Source organism: Xiphophorus couchianus, chromosome 3 (assembly GCF_001444195.1).
Source record: "Xiphophorus couchianus chromosome 3, X_couchianus-1.0, whole genome shotgun sequence".
Lineage (NCBI taxonomy): Eukaryota > Metazoa > Chordata > Actinopteri > Cyprinodontiformes > Poeciliidae > Xiphophorus > Xiphophorus couchianus.
In genome coordinates this window covers 6,049,196-6,068,688 of record NC_040230.1, presented here as the reverse complement: position 1 = coordinate 6,068,688, position 19,493 = coordinate 6,049,196, and the positions used below count along the sequence as shown (strand labels likewise).

The following is a 19,493-nucleotide window of genomic DNA, read 5'->3' as shown; positions in this document are numbered from 1 at the left end:
TAAAACCAATTGAAAATCAATCTATTACTGCATGTTCATGTTTGTGAAAGGGTGAGATGGGACTGGATATGAAAACTTTATTAATCATAATACCAACAGGAAAAAAACACAATCAAAACTGTCAGATGACCTTATTACTCTGTGAATATAAGTCAAAAATAGTGCAAATAGTCTGGATGTATTTTTTATTTGGTTTCTGTTTATGTCTTAGAAGAGACAGAAATCTCATGTTTGACCTGTTTTGCTTTTGCATTTTGCACATAGGTTTGTGGTGCATTTTTATTCTTAAGAAACAGATATAAAACTTGAAATATCTCACAAACGAGACACTAACATAGATGGATAAACCTTACAAAAACCTTATATTTAACTTGACTACACAAAGACCCGCTGGTTTAATCTATTAATCTTGCTGTTTTAACAATAGTTAGCATACTGTCAGTCGGTGGACTACAACTGTTTATGACATCATGATAAAATAAGTTATGCTACCAAACATTAGTGAATCAATGAGATGCATGTTAAGGACCAGTAAGCATTAAATGCAGGTGAATCGATAAATGACGAGAGAAAATGGCCCCAAACGTCAGATATTAACTTGCTAGCAATTTTGTTCACTGTAAAAAAATAAATTCATATTTAGCGTGCAAAGGACAAATACAATTATTTCTTAGTTTGTCCCCAATTAGAGGGGCTGCGAGTCATAAATGATTTTAATAGCCTAACTGTAAATAGTTTTAGTAGTTGGAATAATGTATTTTTAGTTGCGCTTTGAAGGCAACATGCTCAGTAGAGTGGCTGCTGACGCAACGTGACGTCGACTGATGGTCCCTCTATAGAAGAGAAAGACTCAATTATGCTGCATGAACTGACCAGTACAATATTGTGAGGGAACGCAATACGTTTGGCAATGCAAAAGAAAAAAATCACCCATGTCCTCTAGGGGGCACCGTACGCTCCCTATTTAGGTAGTCGTACAGTAAAAGCATCTCCAGCTGTTTCAACAAGACATCTAAGAGCTTAAAGTCTGACTTAGGAGCCGAATCACAGTTCCCTGAGAACTGTGGAGAGACAAGGGCCTTTTGAAATGCAAAATGTCTAATTCCCAGTTAGAACCACGCTGAAAGTCAAATACTAACTTTGTTGATCCTCTGTTAATCCATGCATTACTGGGGAATCACTCACTTCAATCTGTACAATGATGAATATTAAGCAGAAGACCAACGTAATACTTGTGTTGAAGTGAAGAAGTGAAACATCCCTGTTCTCTGCTTGTCTGTAAGTCCATTTGTAGTTCGCTCTCCTGTGAGATAAAACTGACAGCACTGCACAGGAATCCCTCCTGCATGTGTGGCTTGCAGTCTGCAGGGGTAGCAAACGGCTCGCCAACACTTAGCATCTATATTCTGTTTGTGTGCGAAAAAAGTTTTTCCTTCTTTCAGTCCCTCTGCAGCTCCAACTACTCCATTTTAAACACAATGAAGAACTTTGTTGTAACTAAATTCAGCGCTCAGATTGAGTGAAAAACTCCAGTTTGAGGTTGTAGCTCTCCTGAAATTAAAATGTTTCAAACACTTAAAAGTTATTGGAAACTGAAAAGAATCGCAGCTACACTGAGCGCTTCTGAAGCACTGCTGAAATCAATAGTTTTTTTTTGTTTGCGAAACAATGCTGTGTTCAAACAGCAGAAAGAAAAGGCATCAAATAGGAAGAAGTCGCGGTAAAAGACTTGAACACAGGAAGACAACCGAAGTGGAGAATATCGGAGAGACTACAAGGACAGAGAGGAAACGAGGAAAAGAGAGCAGTAAAAAAGGAAAAGCTTCGAAGAGGAGAAGATGATGACAGAAAAGGATTAAATTCGGTGACAGATTATCCGACCGTTAGTGGGAAGAAAAATGAAAAACAAAAAAGTAAAGACTTTATTCTCATCAATATGCGAGTAAATAAAAAAGAGATACTTAGTTGGTTGTTTCTTCCACCCAATTTATGGTCTCCTTGTTACTGTATCAAAACCTTTAAACCGACTTTGCTAGACATTTTTATCAATCCACAGCTGTTTTATTCCAACCTGTGCAGGTATTTTAACTCACCTGATTAAATTTTACACAGTTGTGTAATAAAACCTCGTGATTTAATAAATAATAAAACACGAAGTAATTTCTTGTTAAAGTGAAGTCTGTCTCATCAGAGGATATCCTGCTGCAATTAGCCTGGGGTTAGCATTAGCATTTTCTCAATAAGTAAAACTTCAGCTTCGCTACTTTGGAAATTCTTTTGAATTAAGATCAATTTTTTAAACTTATATTCGATTAATCCAATTAATCCCTAGTTCGCTTCATTATTTCTTAGATGACAGAGATGATTAAGAGGAAAGTGAGAAACAAAACACAGCAAATATGTAGGAGAATTAGAAGCAGTGGGTGATCCGTGGTGAGAAAAGAGGAGGCCAAGAGGAAATTCAAGGAGAAAAGGAGGAAAAAACTGCAGCCAAGAGAAGAAAGAATAAAAAGGAGACGATCGAAGCAGGAAACTGGGTCTGGGAGTGACGATGACGGTTTAGGCTTCATATTCAGCATGGCTAAAATCACCTACCTGTAATCTGGAAGGTGATGGAGAGGAGAGGGGGGACACTAGGCTTCTGCTGTCTTTGGGTCTGACCCGCTGTAATTACAGGGGAAATAGCTCTATTAGCTACGCACACAGCAGGGAGACAGAGACTCTGTCAGACATGCAAGCAGAGAGGGGAAGAGACAGGCAGAGAGCAGCAGCAGAGAGCCAGGCCTCGCGACCTCAATGTGTTTACTATTAAACACAGATCGAATGTTCTCTTTAGAGGAAGGTAATTGCTGTTTGGAGTTCATTTGTTTTCACGCTGACAAATCAGACCTCAGGTCATGGATTAAAAATAATCTGATTCCGTTTTTTTACGTAAGGGGAGAAGGGAAGACAAGGACTTACAAAAAACATTTACCTACGTGACCAGCAGAAACAAATCCCACAGAAGACTGGAAATAATTAGCTTTTTAAGGTGAATTTACATTGGTCCTGTTTGGTCCATTTTAATCGGATTCTAGTTTGTTTAGAAAGTCCGGATTGTTTCGGACATTTTATCCAAAAAAATATATATATATTTTTTTTTTATTTGACCTTTACATTAGGCAAATTTACTTTCGTAATCCTAATTTGTGCAATTTTAAAGTTAATGGAAACACAGCTACTCAGAGAACCAGAACCAGAAGTCCAGCTTCCTGCAGTTTTATCACTTCATCAGTGAAAAGAAGAGATTTCAACGTGACTGTTATGTTCAAAAAGCAATATTTACAGCCCGTTTTAAAGCAGCTGCTGTAGGTAGCCAGATGCATCCAGCAGCATATGGTAAACGTCAACAAGCTGCAGAGAAATGCATGTTGGACTGCCTGTGTGTATGGAGTCGTTTCATTGCTTGGACACAGAAGAGAAGCAATATGTTGGGGGTTTTTTCCCTGTCAGAAGTGATGTGTGTGTTCGTTAGCTTACAGTTTGCAGGTCAACATGCAGATACGATCTGTTTTCCTTAAAAAAGGTGTTTTTGTATATTTTTTTTCACCAAATGAATTAATAACGCTATGCCTGCATGCGTTGGTGTGCAGACTTTCAAGAAGTCGACTGAATAAATTTCACAGGCATCGGGTTTTACTCAAATCTTATTTGTATATATGAAAATAACATCAAAATGAGGCATATTTAAACCAGACTCAGTCTATAGTTAATGCAACTCATCAAGTTACAGTCCTACAATGTTAATTATACATTTTTACAGAAATATTTTTTCCTTTAGAGTTGAACTCATGAATAAACTGAGACCAAATTTTGATTATTTCCAGTGTTCCAGTGTTTACATTTAATTTTATGTGAACTACACACAAATGAGGCCATGTGACCTTGTAGAAAAAAAGTCAGCAGTGGGAGTTCTTGAGGAAAAAAAAAGTTTTGTTTTGCATATTATGTCATTACAGGACAGAATAAATGTTATTAACTTTTAAGAACACAAACTTGACTTCATTCTTTTACTTACATACACTCACTGCAAAGCCACTGCAAAACAAATCTTACCAAGTATTTTTAGTTTTGTTTATAGTGCAAATATCTTAGTAAAGTTGAATTGAGACAATACTAATTTTAAAGTAAATTATCAGCAAGATATAGGCGCTTGTTTAAAGTAAATAATGCCCTAACATTGGTGAAAAAGTACTCGTTATTTCACTTATAACATGGAGAAATTGTATTGTGAAGGAAATATATCTACCAACAGAACAAGTACTTTTTCATCAACACAAAGGAATTATTTACTTAAAAAGCGCCTATGTCTTGCTGAAAAGATACTTGTGAGTTAGTCCTGTCTTATTTCATGTGTAATAAGATATTTGCACTAGAAATTAAAATACTTGGTAAGATTTGGTGTTTTTGGAAAACAGAAAATCTTTTTGGAAAAAAATTCAAGATGCTCAACAACTTCTCTTGTATCCTCAGAGAAAAGTCTAGGTGCAATTTGTAAATATTAATAGTAAATAAACTTTGATGCTTGATACAATGCAATATCAAGTATTTACTGGATGGTCATTTTCTTGAATTATAATGAACAGATGTTTTTGCAGTCATCTAATTATACGCAAACAGAAACATTTGTCCCTTATGTTTTCAGATTTTATAAGGAATCTGTAAAATTTCTTCCACTTCGAGACAGTTCTGTGGCGCCTCCTTGTCTTAAAGAACCAGAAGCAGATGTGCCGTTTGTGCCGGCCTCCTGCAGTTTCATCACTGAAACGCTGCCAGGTCTGACACGGCTGTAACATCTACAGAGCAACAGTAAAGCCTGTCTTCTGACGCAGACGCTGCAGGTAAGCTGGCTGCCAACATGTAGCAGAAACATGCATGTTGAGCCGCTTCACTCAACTGACGTGCATTTATGACCTACGCTGGATTTACAGAAACCGTTCGACTTTGTCCTGAACTAAAAGCGCCAACGTGTTTGTAAATCATCCTAATTAATTGCATATTTTCTTTTATACTTGTTTTCAATTGAGCAGCAAGGACAGTGGAAATGTTTACTCAGAAGAAAAACAAGTTTGTTATGGCTTTATTTTGTTGCATATTTCAAACTATTTAGCACTAATCTAAATATTCTCACTCACATGAACAAAATGCAGAATATTTAATATCCTCACACGTTGCCCCCACCCAACTCTGCAACTTCAAATGACTTTAAACTCTCTACTTTTCAATCAAGAGGACAGCGATTCATAAAAGAAGAAATTATTTGGTTGTATTAATATCCATCATTCAGAAGTTGTCTGATCAGTTTCTAGTAGATAAATTATAAAATGTTACCTTCATTTTTAGGCTGTCATACTCTCAAACGCCCATTTTATAGCATTAGCTTTTAGCATTAGCACAGCTAACACGTGGCATTCTTCGGTATTAATTTGTCACATGATTTTATGCTTTTTTTTGTGGATGTTGTTGCCATGTTACAGTTTCAACCTGGAAAAAAAAATGCTACAATTTGAGCTAATATATAAACGGTTGATGCTAATGAGTATATTTGAGATCAAATCTGGATTATTTAGAAAACCCCAGTTCACACCACAATCCAGAAGACTTCAACCTAGATTTTACAAACACTATCAAGTCTCCATTTCCACTGCAGAGCCCAAGTTCAAATTAGATTAGCTTGGCAGAAATCTATCTTTAAAAATATCCTGAACCAAATATTGGCTTTTCTGAATGGTTGAATATTTGTAGCATTTTGTTTCAGTCATCTCCCAGATTAAACTCCTAAAGATTAAATTTTTTTTTAGCTCGAAGCTATACAAAAGAACTGCTCCGTTTAGTTTGCAAAACACCTCTAAACTCACAATGAACTATGATCATTGTTTTAAATTTCTGACATTCTAATAAGTAAAAATCAGCAAACATTAGCGGAAGTAATGAAAAGGATTAAGTGCAGCACAGGCTTTTGTTTTTAATGTCAGCATTTACGTTCTGAGATACAAATTAAGACATTTTTAACTGCCAGGGATTATGCCTCATTAAGCCAGTTTATGCTAGAGAGAAACAAAGCAGCTGCTGCTATTGTAAGAGCTGTTTATAAAGAACCAATTAAAAATCTGCTGTAGCAAAAAAAAAAAAAAAACACCCTCTGTTCTTGAACTGGTACAACTTTGTTGGGAAAACCCTAATTTAGGTTGAATCTCAACCTACAAGTCATTGATCCATAGTCAATGATATCAGTGCTATTAGAAAACAAAAGGGCCATAATAAATATTGAATAATTATATTAGGGCTGGACAAAATGGTTGAAAAAACATATCACAACATCAGCATTTCATATCAGTCGATATAGATAATAATTGATTCGTGTTTTTGTTTTAAATATCTGAAATACTGCCAAGATGGTGGTGTGACCTTTTCTGTTTAATCCACAGTTTTTACTGCACTCCATTGTTCTTTATTTTTAAGCAGTTATGAGACACAGCGGCGAAACATTAAACTGCCGTGGCTCAAGTTACTTAACAGGTTGTTGCTAGGTAACCACAAGTTATTCCGCAGGGTGTTGCTAGCAAGGTGTTGCTAGGTAACCAAAGAGCGAGTGAGTCAGTTGATTGCACCAACCTCTGCCTAAATCCCCCAGAATGTTGTGCGGTTCTGGATTGGAGTTCAGTGAAATTATTGAATATTCTATCAGATGATATTGATTACATATCTATTGATATGTAATCAATAGATATGATATTGATTACATATCTGTCACAATAGATATTGTTACTGCTTTATTATCCAGCTCTAATCTGTAGTTAAGCTAGTTAACTGTTGTTTTTGTTGTTAATAATTTTAAACTACCAGGTTATTTTATGGTTTATTTAAAATTAGTTTCTTCTACTGCAGTGGTTCTCAAATGGGGGTACGCGTACCCCTGGGGGTACGTGGAGGTACTGCAGGGGGTACGTGAAGCTTTTCAAAATATCTTTAAAAAATCAGTAGGCTCCTCATAATAAGTCTTGGGAAAAATTAGTTTGTAAAAAGTTCGATAAAATATAAATGTGTGTTCATGCACTGAATTATTATTTATGTATATATTTAATTTTGTACCATTACAGAGACCAATATAAATTAGCAGCGTTTTGCATATTTCAGTTTTGACTGGTTTTATACCTTCCTGGTGGTCACCGTCTTCTGTTTTTCTTTTTTGTTTAACCATGCAATGTTTGCAATATGGATGTATTTGTCAGGTTCACTGATATAAGTTGTTTGGCTTTAATAAATCAGACAGTGATTTTACAGCACTGTACCTCTTTTTTATTCCAAAAATGTTTTGCCCGTGTCAGGGGGTACTTGACTAAAAATATATTTTTAAGGGGGTACATCACTGAAAAAAGTTTGAGAACCACTGGTCTACTGTACATGAACTTGAGACGTTTATTCTGTTCAGAGTCAATTTCATCGACAGCACAACGTAACGAATAATGATGTAATTTTAAACTATTTAAAATGAATTTCCAAATTGTGCAGATTGTTTATAGATGTTTGTCAATTTTGATTAACACTGTTGATTAACTTGAAATAAAATAAAACTAACTTATAACTAACTTTCTGGCAAGATGTAGGAGCTTGTTTCAAGTCAGTAATTTCTTAAAATTGATGGAGAAATACTTGGTCCATTGGCAGATTATTTCCTTATAATAAGATATTTTTGTTATTTTATGAGATAAATAATCTGCCAATGGGCATATTTTTTCATCAATATTAAGGAATTACTGACTTAAAACAAACTACTGTATCTTACTGAAAAGTTACTTTTAAGTTATTTCAAGTATAGTAAGATATTTTCACTAGAAACGAGATGGATGATTAGAAATATTTGGTAACATTTTGTGTTTTTGCAGTGTGAGGGGCTGCTCCAGGACAGCTAATAAAAAAAAAAAGATTTTTACTCAAACTCTTCATACTCGCTCTGTCATAAAATAAAAATGACTTCCAAAAGTCACAATAAAAAAGAAACCTTTTTTTATCCATCAGTTCCATCAAATCCACACCTGAGGTCACCGAGCCTCATTGCATCGGCCTTCGCCGAATGAAAGACACGCCGCGTCCGACTGATCTGAGGTCAGATCGAAGCTACTTCACCATGAAGATTATGGTTAAGATTCAGGAGGCGGTAAGCTGATTCAGAGTCCCAGCCCGGGGCGATCTTCCTCCCTTTTACATCGTGTCATTTATGTATGAGCGAGAGGAGAAGCGGCAGCTTTCCCTGGCTCTCCGTCTCAGAGGTGTGCTGGGAGATTACCCCCCGATGGCGGCGAAATCCTGTGCCAAGGAGATAAGAACTCGCTCCATGCTCATGTAAACTCACCAGCCACATACTTTAGGTGCAGCCAGTCGTTGCATCACCGCGTGATTCGACGCATAAGTATTTCACAGTTTCAAAAGGCTTCTTACATCACCAACACATGAGGACTCGCATTAGCCTTGTGGTCAATAACGCACGTCATCTTCCGGAGAAGAGAGAGAAAAAAACAATCTCATAAGTTAAACGTTATTTCATTATTAGATACAAAATGTGTTTTGTCATCTTGTGCTGGTGGATTTCATCAGAGCTGCCAGGCTCATTATTCTTTAATTGGGACTCGCAAGTAAACGACTACAAATCAATCTGACATCTGATAAACAAAGCAGACGCAATGCAAATGAAATTCCAGTTCTTTCTTTTTCTGAATCAAGTCAACATCTGCTCTAGACTTCTTCTTAAACATTTAAAGAAGAATCAAACGGAAAAGATGTGTAAAAATATTAATCTGACATCATGGATTTAAATGTCTGCTGTGGTTTCTGTTTGATGATCCTAAATTTAACCAGTAAACTGATAAGTATATTTCTAGTTAAAAAATTACAAAATGTTCTTCAAAAAAGGTTTATTTACTGGGAAAAAATATTTTTATGAGTTTAAATACGAAAGGAAAAAAATTAAGTACACCCAAGCTACTTCGATTGGGTTGTTTCTTCAAACAGGTTTTCTTTTAATGTAGAAAACATTTAAGGTTGACCTATTGTACTTCATTTATGGGTTAGGATAGATCTATGGTCTATTCAAAACATGTTCATTATGTTTTGTTTTAACACAAAATCATTCCCAGATAATGAGCTTTTAGCTTTAGGGCGTCTTGTCACTTTAAATCCAAATCGTCTGCTGCTGGCCACACCCTCAAACTCAACGTTTACACTCACAAATGAAAATAACTGCAAATGAATGCACAAATACACAACCGTACATCTCTGAAAAGCAGAAGTGGAGCCTCCTGCACAACCAACAAGAATGCAGTAAGTGGTTTCTGGATGGTAAGTCAACAATAAAACACTCACATACAGCGGTAAAACCAGCTGACTAAACATGCTAGAGCTCCACTTTGGTTGCTAGGTAACGGTGCAGCATGACTTAACAGTCAGGAGGTTTTAGAAACGGTTCATTTTCCAGACACCAAAAATCTTTGACTTGTTACCAAAAAATAACTGTTGATAAATAAACCAGTTGAGACCCAAATGGAAAAACAAAAATGTGCAAAAAGTGAATTTAAGTCATCAAAGTTCAATCCAAAATCCGACTAAAAGATATGGCAAAAGCAAAGAGATACATCTAATTAGGAAAATATCTTGAAAGCAACATTTCCCTGGTATGTTAAGGCAACCTGCTTCTCCATATCCTTGAGACTATGTTAGATTGTTTGAAAGATGAAAATTGCAGATAAATCATCTTACCCAATTTGCAAAATTTTTTATTTACATTTAACTAAAACGTTCTCCTCCATGTTGAGTGAGACGAACATCTTCTGACACATGTTGCAAGCTCTCTTCACGTGATCAGAGCGATCAGCCGCCACAGGATTAACCTCAGCTAATGTCTTTAAAACGCTCTGAAGAGGGCAGCTTTGACTCTAAGCTGGCTTGACAAGTGTCAGACATGGAGGTGTTTCAGGACTCTGCAGGGACGAGTCTCAGCCGGAGACGGGTCCTGGCTGCAAACGACTGGTTTTGTTTCCAACAAAAGGACGTCAGCGGGTAAACGGATCGCCGTGTAAAGCTGGCAAACCGGCAGACACAGGAATTACTGATAAAATGGCTTAAAATTTTATAATTCAGAAAGTTTTTGTGCTTCAGTCCAAGTTGCCAAGAGTGTTCAATCTAGTTTATTTTAGCAACAGTGATTACTTACTGATTCTGTCATATATATTTACTTAAGTAGAATGACTCTCTTAATTTATTAACTTAGTCACGTAGTTCAAATTGTTAAAAAGCCCAAGAAAGTGTTCTTCTAAATACTAAACAGTATATGGGGTACCGTTCAAAAAAACTACACAGAAATAATCTGGATTATTTAGACTGAAATATGAGAAAAAAACCCAATAAGGGTTCATTTATTCTAATTTATATTTTCACCATGTTATTTATTCATTTATAAATGTCAGTTTCAGACTAAATATTTAATTAGCAAGCTAAATATTAAATAATTTTTTCTTCATACTCAAGTAATATTCAGTAATATTTAAATAAATATTTAGTTTAGAGCTAGATATTAAGCTTGCTAACTAAATATTAACAAGCTAGATATTGCTTCAATCTAAATATTTAGCTTTTATTTGAAGCTAAATGTTTATTTCTAAACTAAATATTTAGCTTGGAGATAAATATTTTGCTTGCTAACTAAATATTCGGTTTGTTAACTAAATATTTAGCTGGCAAAATGAATATTTAGATTTCAATAGATTTTTACTATATTTCTAGTTAAATATTTAACATGAACATTTAACTTAAAATAGTTAGTTTGAAATCTTTAGCCAGAAAGCTAAATATTTAGCTTGTCAAATAACAACTTAGTTTGAAACCAGACTAAATATTCTGTCAGCAACCTATTAAATATTCAGCGTGCTAAATAGCATGTTACTTAGCTAGAAAGCTAATTATTTAGCTCCAAAATAAAGCAAGCTAAATATGTTAAAAATGTAGTCTAACCCAAGTCATCCCATTAAAACAGGACTGAACATATTTCTATTTTTTAGTTTGTCTTGGTAAGAAATTCTTTTCTATTTTCAATTATTTTGAATTTCAATGTTTTTAATTGAAGTTTTAATGGGAAGAAACTTGTTTTAGATGCACTTTTATAGAGAAAAAGTATAAAATATTTGTTCTAATTTATAAGTTTTATTTAGAAAAATTGCCTCACATAATGGAAATTTTTAAAATCTTTTGAAACTTTTCTGTCGGTGTTTTGAGCCACTCTTGCATGATGTGATTCGCGTCATGTTGCTCCGTTTGTAAAGCATCACATCTTTTCTGTTAGCTCAGATGTCCTATTCAAATTGTGGCTCTGATTATGAACACTGCAGGGCACAAGGTGCTAAAACATGTGAGACATATCCTATAACATATTTTGCACAGGAACGCCGCTGCTGTCGGGACCCAAAATTTACTGCCGCTGTTAGGATAATAATGGAGATCTAGGGCCATTTTTTCAGGGTGCTACAGACTGATTCCACCTGAATTTCAATGAATCTAGAAGAAAAATCCTCCCTAAAGAATAAGAAAGAGGATGTGTCCTTAATATTTAAAAGTGTTTTAATGCCATGCTGCAGCTAGTATTGAAGATGAAAAGTAATTCATGCAGAAAGACACAAGATTCTGCATAAAGAGATGTATACATGTAGTGGCAGATGACTCAGAGGTGCAAAAATATAAATAATAAATAAAAATGGTAAATATAGAGTATTCATGTTGTCTCTTGGTCAAGGTGAGCAAATAAATTATTTTTATAGTACAATAAGCATTCACACAAAATGATACAGCAAATATGTGGAGTGTCTCTTTTACTTTTGTACACAAGCTGATGTGTCTATATTTACGGTTTTGAACTATAAGTATAGACACAAGAGGAAACTAAGACAACAAACAGGAAGTATTTTGAACGTCAAAGGGAGGATATTATAAACCAGGTCTAAAAAAATACATTAAAAGAGGGCAAAAAGAGGATATACCAATCTGTTTCCTTCCTCCATTAAAAATGGTCCATCGACCTCTTTTCCCTCTAAAATGTGAAATAAGTATTTTATACAACCACAAACCATCCGCTCAGAAGGATTGTTCTGATTTAGACGTAGTTTGGTCCTACAACAAACTTTTGTCGACTCAAGTTCCAATTTTCAAGAATAATATATCACAGTTTAGCTAGCTAGGTAGCTAGCCAGATAATTACCGCAGGCTAGGCTGTTTTGTTAACTTTCAGTTCAATAAAGTTCAACATCTGAAAGGCAGATAGAATTTGAATTTAAGCTAGCGCTTTAGCATTAGCTTCTGCTTAATACCGTATTGGTATAATGCTTTAGCGTTAGCGTAACTAATGTTTGTGATTAGTGCCGACCACTGGTTTTGACCATTAGCAATTCTGGTCTAAAATGAAAATACCTTTACAACTGAATTTTACTACCACAGTGAATGTTTTGTAATCACAAACTGGGATTATATCCCCAGCAGAGACTAGCTTGTCAGATTAGAAAGCTGTTATAGTAGCTGGTGGCCTGCTTGCACTCATCATGGCAGCCAAAATGATGCCTTCAGGCTTTTTGCCTCAGGCTGTTTGATGAGCATCTTTATTTTCTCCATGGAGTCGATACAGAAGATTAATTGAGACAACCTTCACAATATGGGCCTTAATCATACGTTCTGCACTCTGAATTTCATATAATATATATCAAAGCTAATTTAAGTAGCTCTCAGTATTCACTCTGCTTGTAGAAACAACAGCCTGGATGCTTGGTGTATTGTGTATTGTGCATTCAGGCTGCGGAGAGTAATTTGTCCCTGAGATCATTTAATAAAAAGGTAGCTATAAAATTTATTTTACTTTCTTAATCAGCATTTGTCAAGACACTGGAAAATCTTAACGCTGGATTTAGAGATGCTCTGAATTAGGACAGAAATTAAGCCGTTGCATATTTGTTTAATATTCAGAAGTGGTTACAACAGTAAATTGTTATGTTTGTTTTTGTTTTACTACAATTAAAATTTAGCTTCATTTGAATGGTTAAGACAGGTTTTCGACTTTATGTTTTGAGGAAGTAAGTTTATTTAACCTTAACCTGTCAATATCCAAATAAGTTGTTTGTTTTTACTCTGATTTTGTGTTTTATCATTTAAAACATCTGAAACTAAACATAACTGTCTGATTACATTGTTTCTAAAAACACAAATAATCCACTACAATCATTCATTAACACAAAAATTTAAATCACTAAAAGTTATTATTTACAAACAAGTTAGAGCGTAAATTGTGGATCATGTTATTTTATTTCAACCGTAAACTAAAAAAAAAAACTAAATTTGATTGGTGATTTTGAGGATGATACTCATCAAATTGTAAAGTCTGTTACTGATTTCTCAATTGTTGACTGTATTTATGTCTTTTTTTGTGTGGTTTTATAATTTAAAGCACTTTGAACTGCCTTGTTGCAGAAGTATGCTGAACACTCCTTTGCATGTTATTATTTAAATCTGGAAATTTTGCGCATTCGCACGACACTGGAGGACAGGAAAAGGATTATTTTACATGTTATCCGTAGCCGCATTGCTGCTACAATTCCCTTCACCAAGTGAAACCTGGAGATGTAGGAAGTATTAATTTAGTGCTGCTTTTCCCAGCAAATGGAAAAATAAAGCAGAAAAACTGTTGAACAACAACTCAAAACAAATCATATTCTTCTTTTCTCTCGCTCTCTGTGTTGGCTACGCTACAGGCAGATGCGTTGCCATAGCAACTGACAACAACGCCGCCATATGTTTCAGGATTCATTGCTGAAGCCTCAAACATTTCCCACATAAAGAAGAGAACATTCAGTTTGTTACTGTTTTACGTTTTTAGGCTTGATGTTTATTTTGTGATTATTAATAATTGATCGCTGTGGTAGATTAGCTACTCATGCTGTTAGCTAATCTAACACAGCAGAATAAACATCTGCTCTACTGATGATCTGGCAGAGTTGGCGTTTAGGTCGCCTATTTTTTTTGTTTTGTAACTGAACCAAATTCCACAGCAAATCTACATGTTAAATTTGCCATAGTCAAGCTAGCATTACTGACCTACTTCCTTCTTCGTCGCTCTTTTTTGTTCTTAATCAAGACTTTTTCCTGACCTTGTCATCTAGTTGTAGTGTTGACAATTACTAGCAAACCACTGCATCACTTTTCCTTTTATATATCAGGCAGACAATTAAGATGTTGAGAACGTAGCAGCTAAAACCGATGCTAGACATTGTCAGGGAGCAGTTTTTTGCCCTCCAGCAGGAAAATGGGGGCAGGATGTTGCACGCGTGGCATCACACTGCAAGAGGTCAATACAAATAAACTGACTTGATGGATTGAAATGGTCTCAGCTCTACCTTTGTCTTTTTCTTTGAGGTTGTTCAGGTATTTCAGAAGCTCTGCGTTCGCCTGGACACAAAAAACTTCCCTTGTCTGCAGGCCTCCGCCGCAGAGCCCGGTCATGTTGGTGCGCCGTCGGTCTTGTTGGCTCAGCAGCACGTCGACCCGACAGTCGCTCCACTCCGTGGTTCTCCATGTGTAGCTACAAGGATGACATGAAACAGCAAAGATGGACGGACAGGAGAGTGGGTGTAATAACGTGTCAAAATATGCACATTTTAAATCCTGCTGATATAAACTTATGTAAATAATATATGTCACATGGTTTCAACCAAGAAAATAGCAGATGTTCAAATGAAAGTGACAATTTATTTAACTCAAAATCCAGTTTATGTAGCTTTGTTTTAGGTCGAGAAAGTCTGGATAATGTAAATTTTTGTCACTTGGGCCAAAGATTACATAATTTCTCATCAAATTCTAATTACCGGTACGTGCTCAACAACAAACTAGAGTGACAACAATTTAAATAACAAATTAGTGACACATTTTGTAAGATTGGGTGTGTAAAAATTATTGTATCCCCCAAAATTAGGAGGGATTTTGCATGTTTGCCTACAAATAAATAAAAATAAAGGCGTATATTTTGCACATTTTTAGGGAAAAAAAACTCTCATCTGTCAAAACAGAAGTTTTGTCACTTTTTGGATAAAATTTTATACATTTAGGAATACTTAATTAAAAGTAACAAAGTAGACGTGTTCCTGTTTACTATAAAACCAAAGAGAATGCAGAAAAGATTAATATTTTCCATTATAAGAACATTTTAATTTGTTTGTAATAACTTTGTGTTAATTAAAAACAAAAACTCTTCATCTGCACACCCGTGACGTAACATTTTAAAATGTGTAGGAGCAGCAAAATGTGAGCAGTTTGACAGAAAACCAAATAATCCCTGGGATTGGATTAAAACATATGGCTTTAGTTTGAAGTGTGCTGAAACTGAGCCGCCTGTCAGACTGAATGCAGGAACATCGTCTGTGAAAATTCAAAATAGCCTTACAGTCTCCCTGCAATTGCCTTTACTTTTTGTCTGGCACCAGCCCAGCCACTTATACTAATCTCTATCCATATGCTGACTCACACACACACACACACCCACACACACCCACACACCAGCATGAACCACCCAGGAGAGCAAATTATCTTGGTGATACGTGAAAAGGGAGGTCAACAGGAAGTGCGTGCAGCCTGAGCCGATGCTTTTATTTTTCTGTATGGTGCGAGTGCGTGACTGAAATACCGAATGAGTCCCTGCAGTATTTCATAGCAGAGTCTGAATACTGCGAGAAAAGGCAAAGATATCATAATAACAACGTATATTTACAGTATAAACTGGATATTTATGTAGCATTTATAAAAAAACACAACCAGTTTTTACCATCACAGTCTGAATCAGCCTCAACTTTCCTAGTATTAGGTCAGTCGGGATAAACAAAATTATCAGAATAAATTCATTTCTGTGTTTATAAATTTTTAATGCTCAATTCCTTTAAAGACAGAAGTCACTAAGATCACTATGCCTTTAAAAACAATTAGAAAAATTCACTAGATCCATGAAATTTCACCAACAGATCAGAATTTGTATTTTGACATCGACAGTGTTAAAGTAGTTTTAGGTTTCATTTCGTTGTAACTTTTTGTTTGACTACTTCAACTCGTTTTAATTAGTTTTTAGAGTGTGTTTGTTCATTTGTTAAACATTGTTTGGTTTTAGCTTACACTGCAAAAACACAAAACATTACCAAGTATTTTTGGTCCAGTTTCTAGTGCAAATATTTTAGTTTACTTGAAATAAGACAAAAGTGACTCAGTAAGATATAGGAGCTTGTTTTTAGTCAATAATTCCTTAATATTGATGAAAAAGTAACAGTTCCACTGGCTGTTTCTGCACTGCCTGCCACTTTTGCCTGTTTTCCCTGTCTAAGCTCAATCATTATATATATATATATATATATTTTAAATGCACTTTTGGTTACCAAGACATCACAATCCATTTATTTTGGATATTTAAAATATTTTCCATTTCCAGTGTTAAATTATCTTTAGAAATGTATGTTTTCTTTATGTTTAAGTGGGTATACTTGCATTAATAAGCTAACATTATCATTATTAGTTTGGTGGATTATGGCCTCAAAATCACAATATTGTCATTGATCGCAATAATGTCAGGGAAAATTTAAGTTTATTATTGTGACAGCCTAATGTAGCATCAGATATAAATTACCTTGCACAGGGAGGAACGCTTCCCCCCGGAGGTTCACAGGACTCCGTCTCCTCCAGTACTGGACACTCAACGCCCTCGCCAACAGAGACTTGGAGCGCCTGTCGTCTCCGGGTGCGGTTTCCTCTTGGAGACTCGGGGTCCGCGCAGGCCTTGGAGCAGGCGCTCCAGTCAGTCCACTCCGTTACCTGGCAGTCTTTAGGGAGGACGCAGGACTGGATGGTCAGCGGCAGCTCCCGCGGTATGCACAGGCTGGGACGGAGAAGACAGAAGACGGGTCAGGTGTGAAGGAGGAGGAGACAGAACTAACAACACTACGAAGTGGGAAATCTTCAGGACTGGAAACAGAAATCAGAACCCTGAGGAATTCTGGGTTCAAATTTTAAGGGGATCTATTATGCAAAATTCACATTTTGCACATTTTTGAACTTTCATTTTGCTCTAAGGCTGCGTTTACTCAACAGTCTGAAGTGACCCAATTCCTTTTTTTCTTTCTTTTGAGATCTGTATCTGATCTTTTCATGACAGTCTGAACAACACAAGTCGGATTATTTTCAAATGTGACCCAGGCCACTTGGATGTCCGATTCAACTGTGATGTGAATCTGAACGGCCAGGTCACATTCATCCGACCTGAACGTCATTGATACTCGACAAACGTCACTATTTAGTGTCCTGATAAACAACCAGTAGTGATGCGCCACCTGAAGCCAGGCTTCCAGGTGTGTACCGAGTAAAAAGGGGGCGTGTCAATGAAGCCCCGCTTCGATGCTTGTGTCGGTTTGCTGAAAACCACGTGACTAACAACAAACGATCCCTCGCATTGCATGGGTCACGTGACTGCTTCAATTTGCGTGTCGCGTTTCAAAATAAAAGCATGATGAGCTGTGCCGCTTCATGGGTTGTTGTATTTGATCGCATCAGAGGAGTATTTGTCTTCAGCAGTGGCCGAAATAAAAGGAACTTTTTATAGTTCATGTATACTAAACATTTTGATGATGGCACTCATCAAAATGTAATGTTCGTTATTGTTTTTCTCAATGGTTTATTATGGTATATTTTGTGACTTTATATTTGTGTGTTTTTTATTATGTAACGCACTTTGAAACTGCTGTAAAAGACAAGGATTTATTTTTTGTTAACTTACTATTTAGAAACCACCTGCTGCATTCTTGTTGGTTGTGCAGGAGGAACTACTTATTCTTTTCAAGGATGTATGGTTGTTTAATTATACATTTGTTTGCAGCTGTTTACACTCACATGTGAGTGTAAATATTGAGCTGGGGGACATGATCAGCAGCTGCTTATTTGGATTAAACCGTGACAAGACACCATAAAACAGACCAAAATAGGCAGAACTGACCAGACAAAAATCTAATCCAAGAATGAAGAATGTTTTTTCTTTTGTATAGGCAAGAGTTGGCATACTAAATCATATTTAATGACTTTCAAACATGCAAAGCTTGGCAGCCGGATTCAGTGGAGCACACAGTACTATAAAAACTGTTAATGCATAAAATGGAGCTAGTCTGATCACTTAACTCCACAGATTAAAATCCCACTAATTCTCCAATTTGAAACTAGAACCTTCTACATTTTGACATGACATGATTGGGAAAAACAATCAGCATAAGTAAGGTTAACCACATATCTTTAAAATACAAAACTGAAGGCATAATACTGAACTACTGCAGCTTTACATGATCAAGTTCAAGTTTTCATGCTAATGATCCAATTAAGGTGTTAAAAAAAATCTAATCCTGTAATGAAATGCAGCCTCTGTGGAGAACAAGGTCTGATGTGATTTAAAAGCCTTTCTTTTTGTTCACCAGACAATGTCAAACTGGTTTTCAAGACAAGTCGCCGCTCTGAAAGTCTGAAACTTTGGCTCCTCAATATCCAGTGACAGATTTAGGGAAAGTATATATATATAAATTAAAAAAACGTTTTCTTTCTGCTTTTGACGCTGTCATTAGCTGATCTTATTAGCATACATGGTGCATAATGAGGTTCACATCAAGAGTAAAACACGACTCTTTGTATTCATAAGTCAAGTGTTAAGACAACCACAACAGGCTGTGATTCATTGTTCGCCCACGTCTTTTGATCATCTAACAACATTTAGTCGTAATGAGTAACCCGTCCTACTTGGGTCCCTTTCCAATCATTAGAAATTTGTTCCAACCAAAGCCGTCTGTTTTCTGCAACTCGTTCTGGAAGTCCTCTCCCTCGAGGTGAAGCAGCTGACGAGCTATTAGAGCTAATTACAGCTCTGCTTCATTTAGAAGCCTCTCATTTAGACGCTACCACCACACTTCACCTCCAGCATCTCTGATTTTTTTATATAAATTCTTTTTTATCTCGTAGCTCCCGTGTCTTTGCAGATTAAGACACCTCTGCAGGCTTTGAAGTAGCACCGAAGCGACACTGTGAATAATCCTGGGTTTGTTTTTCCGCCAAGCGCACATGGTGAGCTGGCTCGTTTCTGCTTTTGGAGAAAAACAATGAGAAATTTAAACGTGACGCACCGATGGCTCGATTTCTCGTTTCAGATGGAAGTTGTTGTATTAAAAAGCCGCTAATGCAGCCAGTGACCCATTTTCTCTCCGATCTTTGGATCCCTTGAGCCTTCCCCGCTTGTTGTCCGCATCATGGACATTTTGGGGTAGATCTCAAAGTTGGAGGATGAAGTCATTATTTCTTTATCTCAGCTATTCAGACAGAATGAGGACAAAATAATTTCTAGTTAAATAAGTACGCTGATGCAGAGA

General features: G+C 36.1%; 1 protein-coding gene across 3 annotated transcripts in view; it reads right to left on the bottom strand.

Moving 5' to 3' along the window:
* thsd7ab (thrombospondin, type I, domain containing 7Ab) overlaps nucleotides 1–19,493 on the bottom strand; it is a 203,216-nt gene that overhangs the window by 97,378 nt on the left and 86,345 nt on the right. For 2 of the 3 annotated variants that reach the window (XM_028011976.1, XM_028011963.1), the window contains exons 3-5: nucleotides 16,727–16,975; nucleotides 14,460–14,644; nucleotides 2,596–2,664 (exon numbers count right to left, since the gene is read on the bottom strand). In XM_028011976.1, the coding sequence (XP_027867777.1) occupies nucleotides 2,596–2,664; nucleotides 14,460–14,644; nucleotides 16,727–16,975 (503 nt within the window). The remainder of the gene's footprint in view (nucleotides 1–2,595; nucleotides 2,665–14,459; nucleotides 14,645–16,726; nucleotides 16,976–19,493) is intronic. The other variant, XM_028011971.1, reaches the window with a different exon arrangement.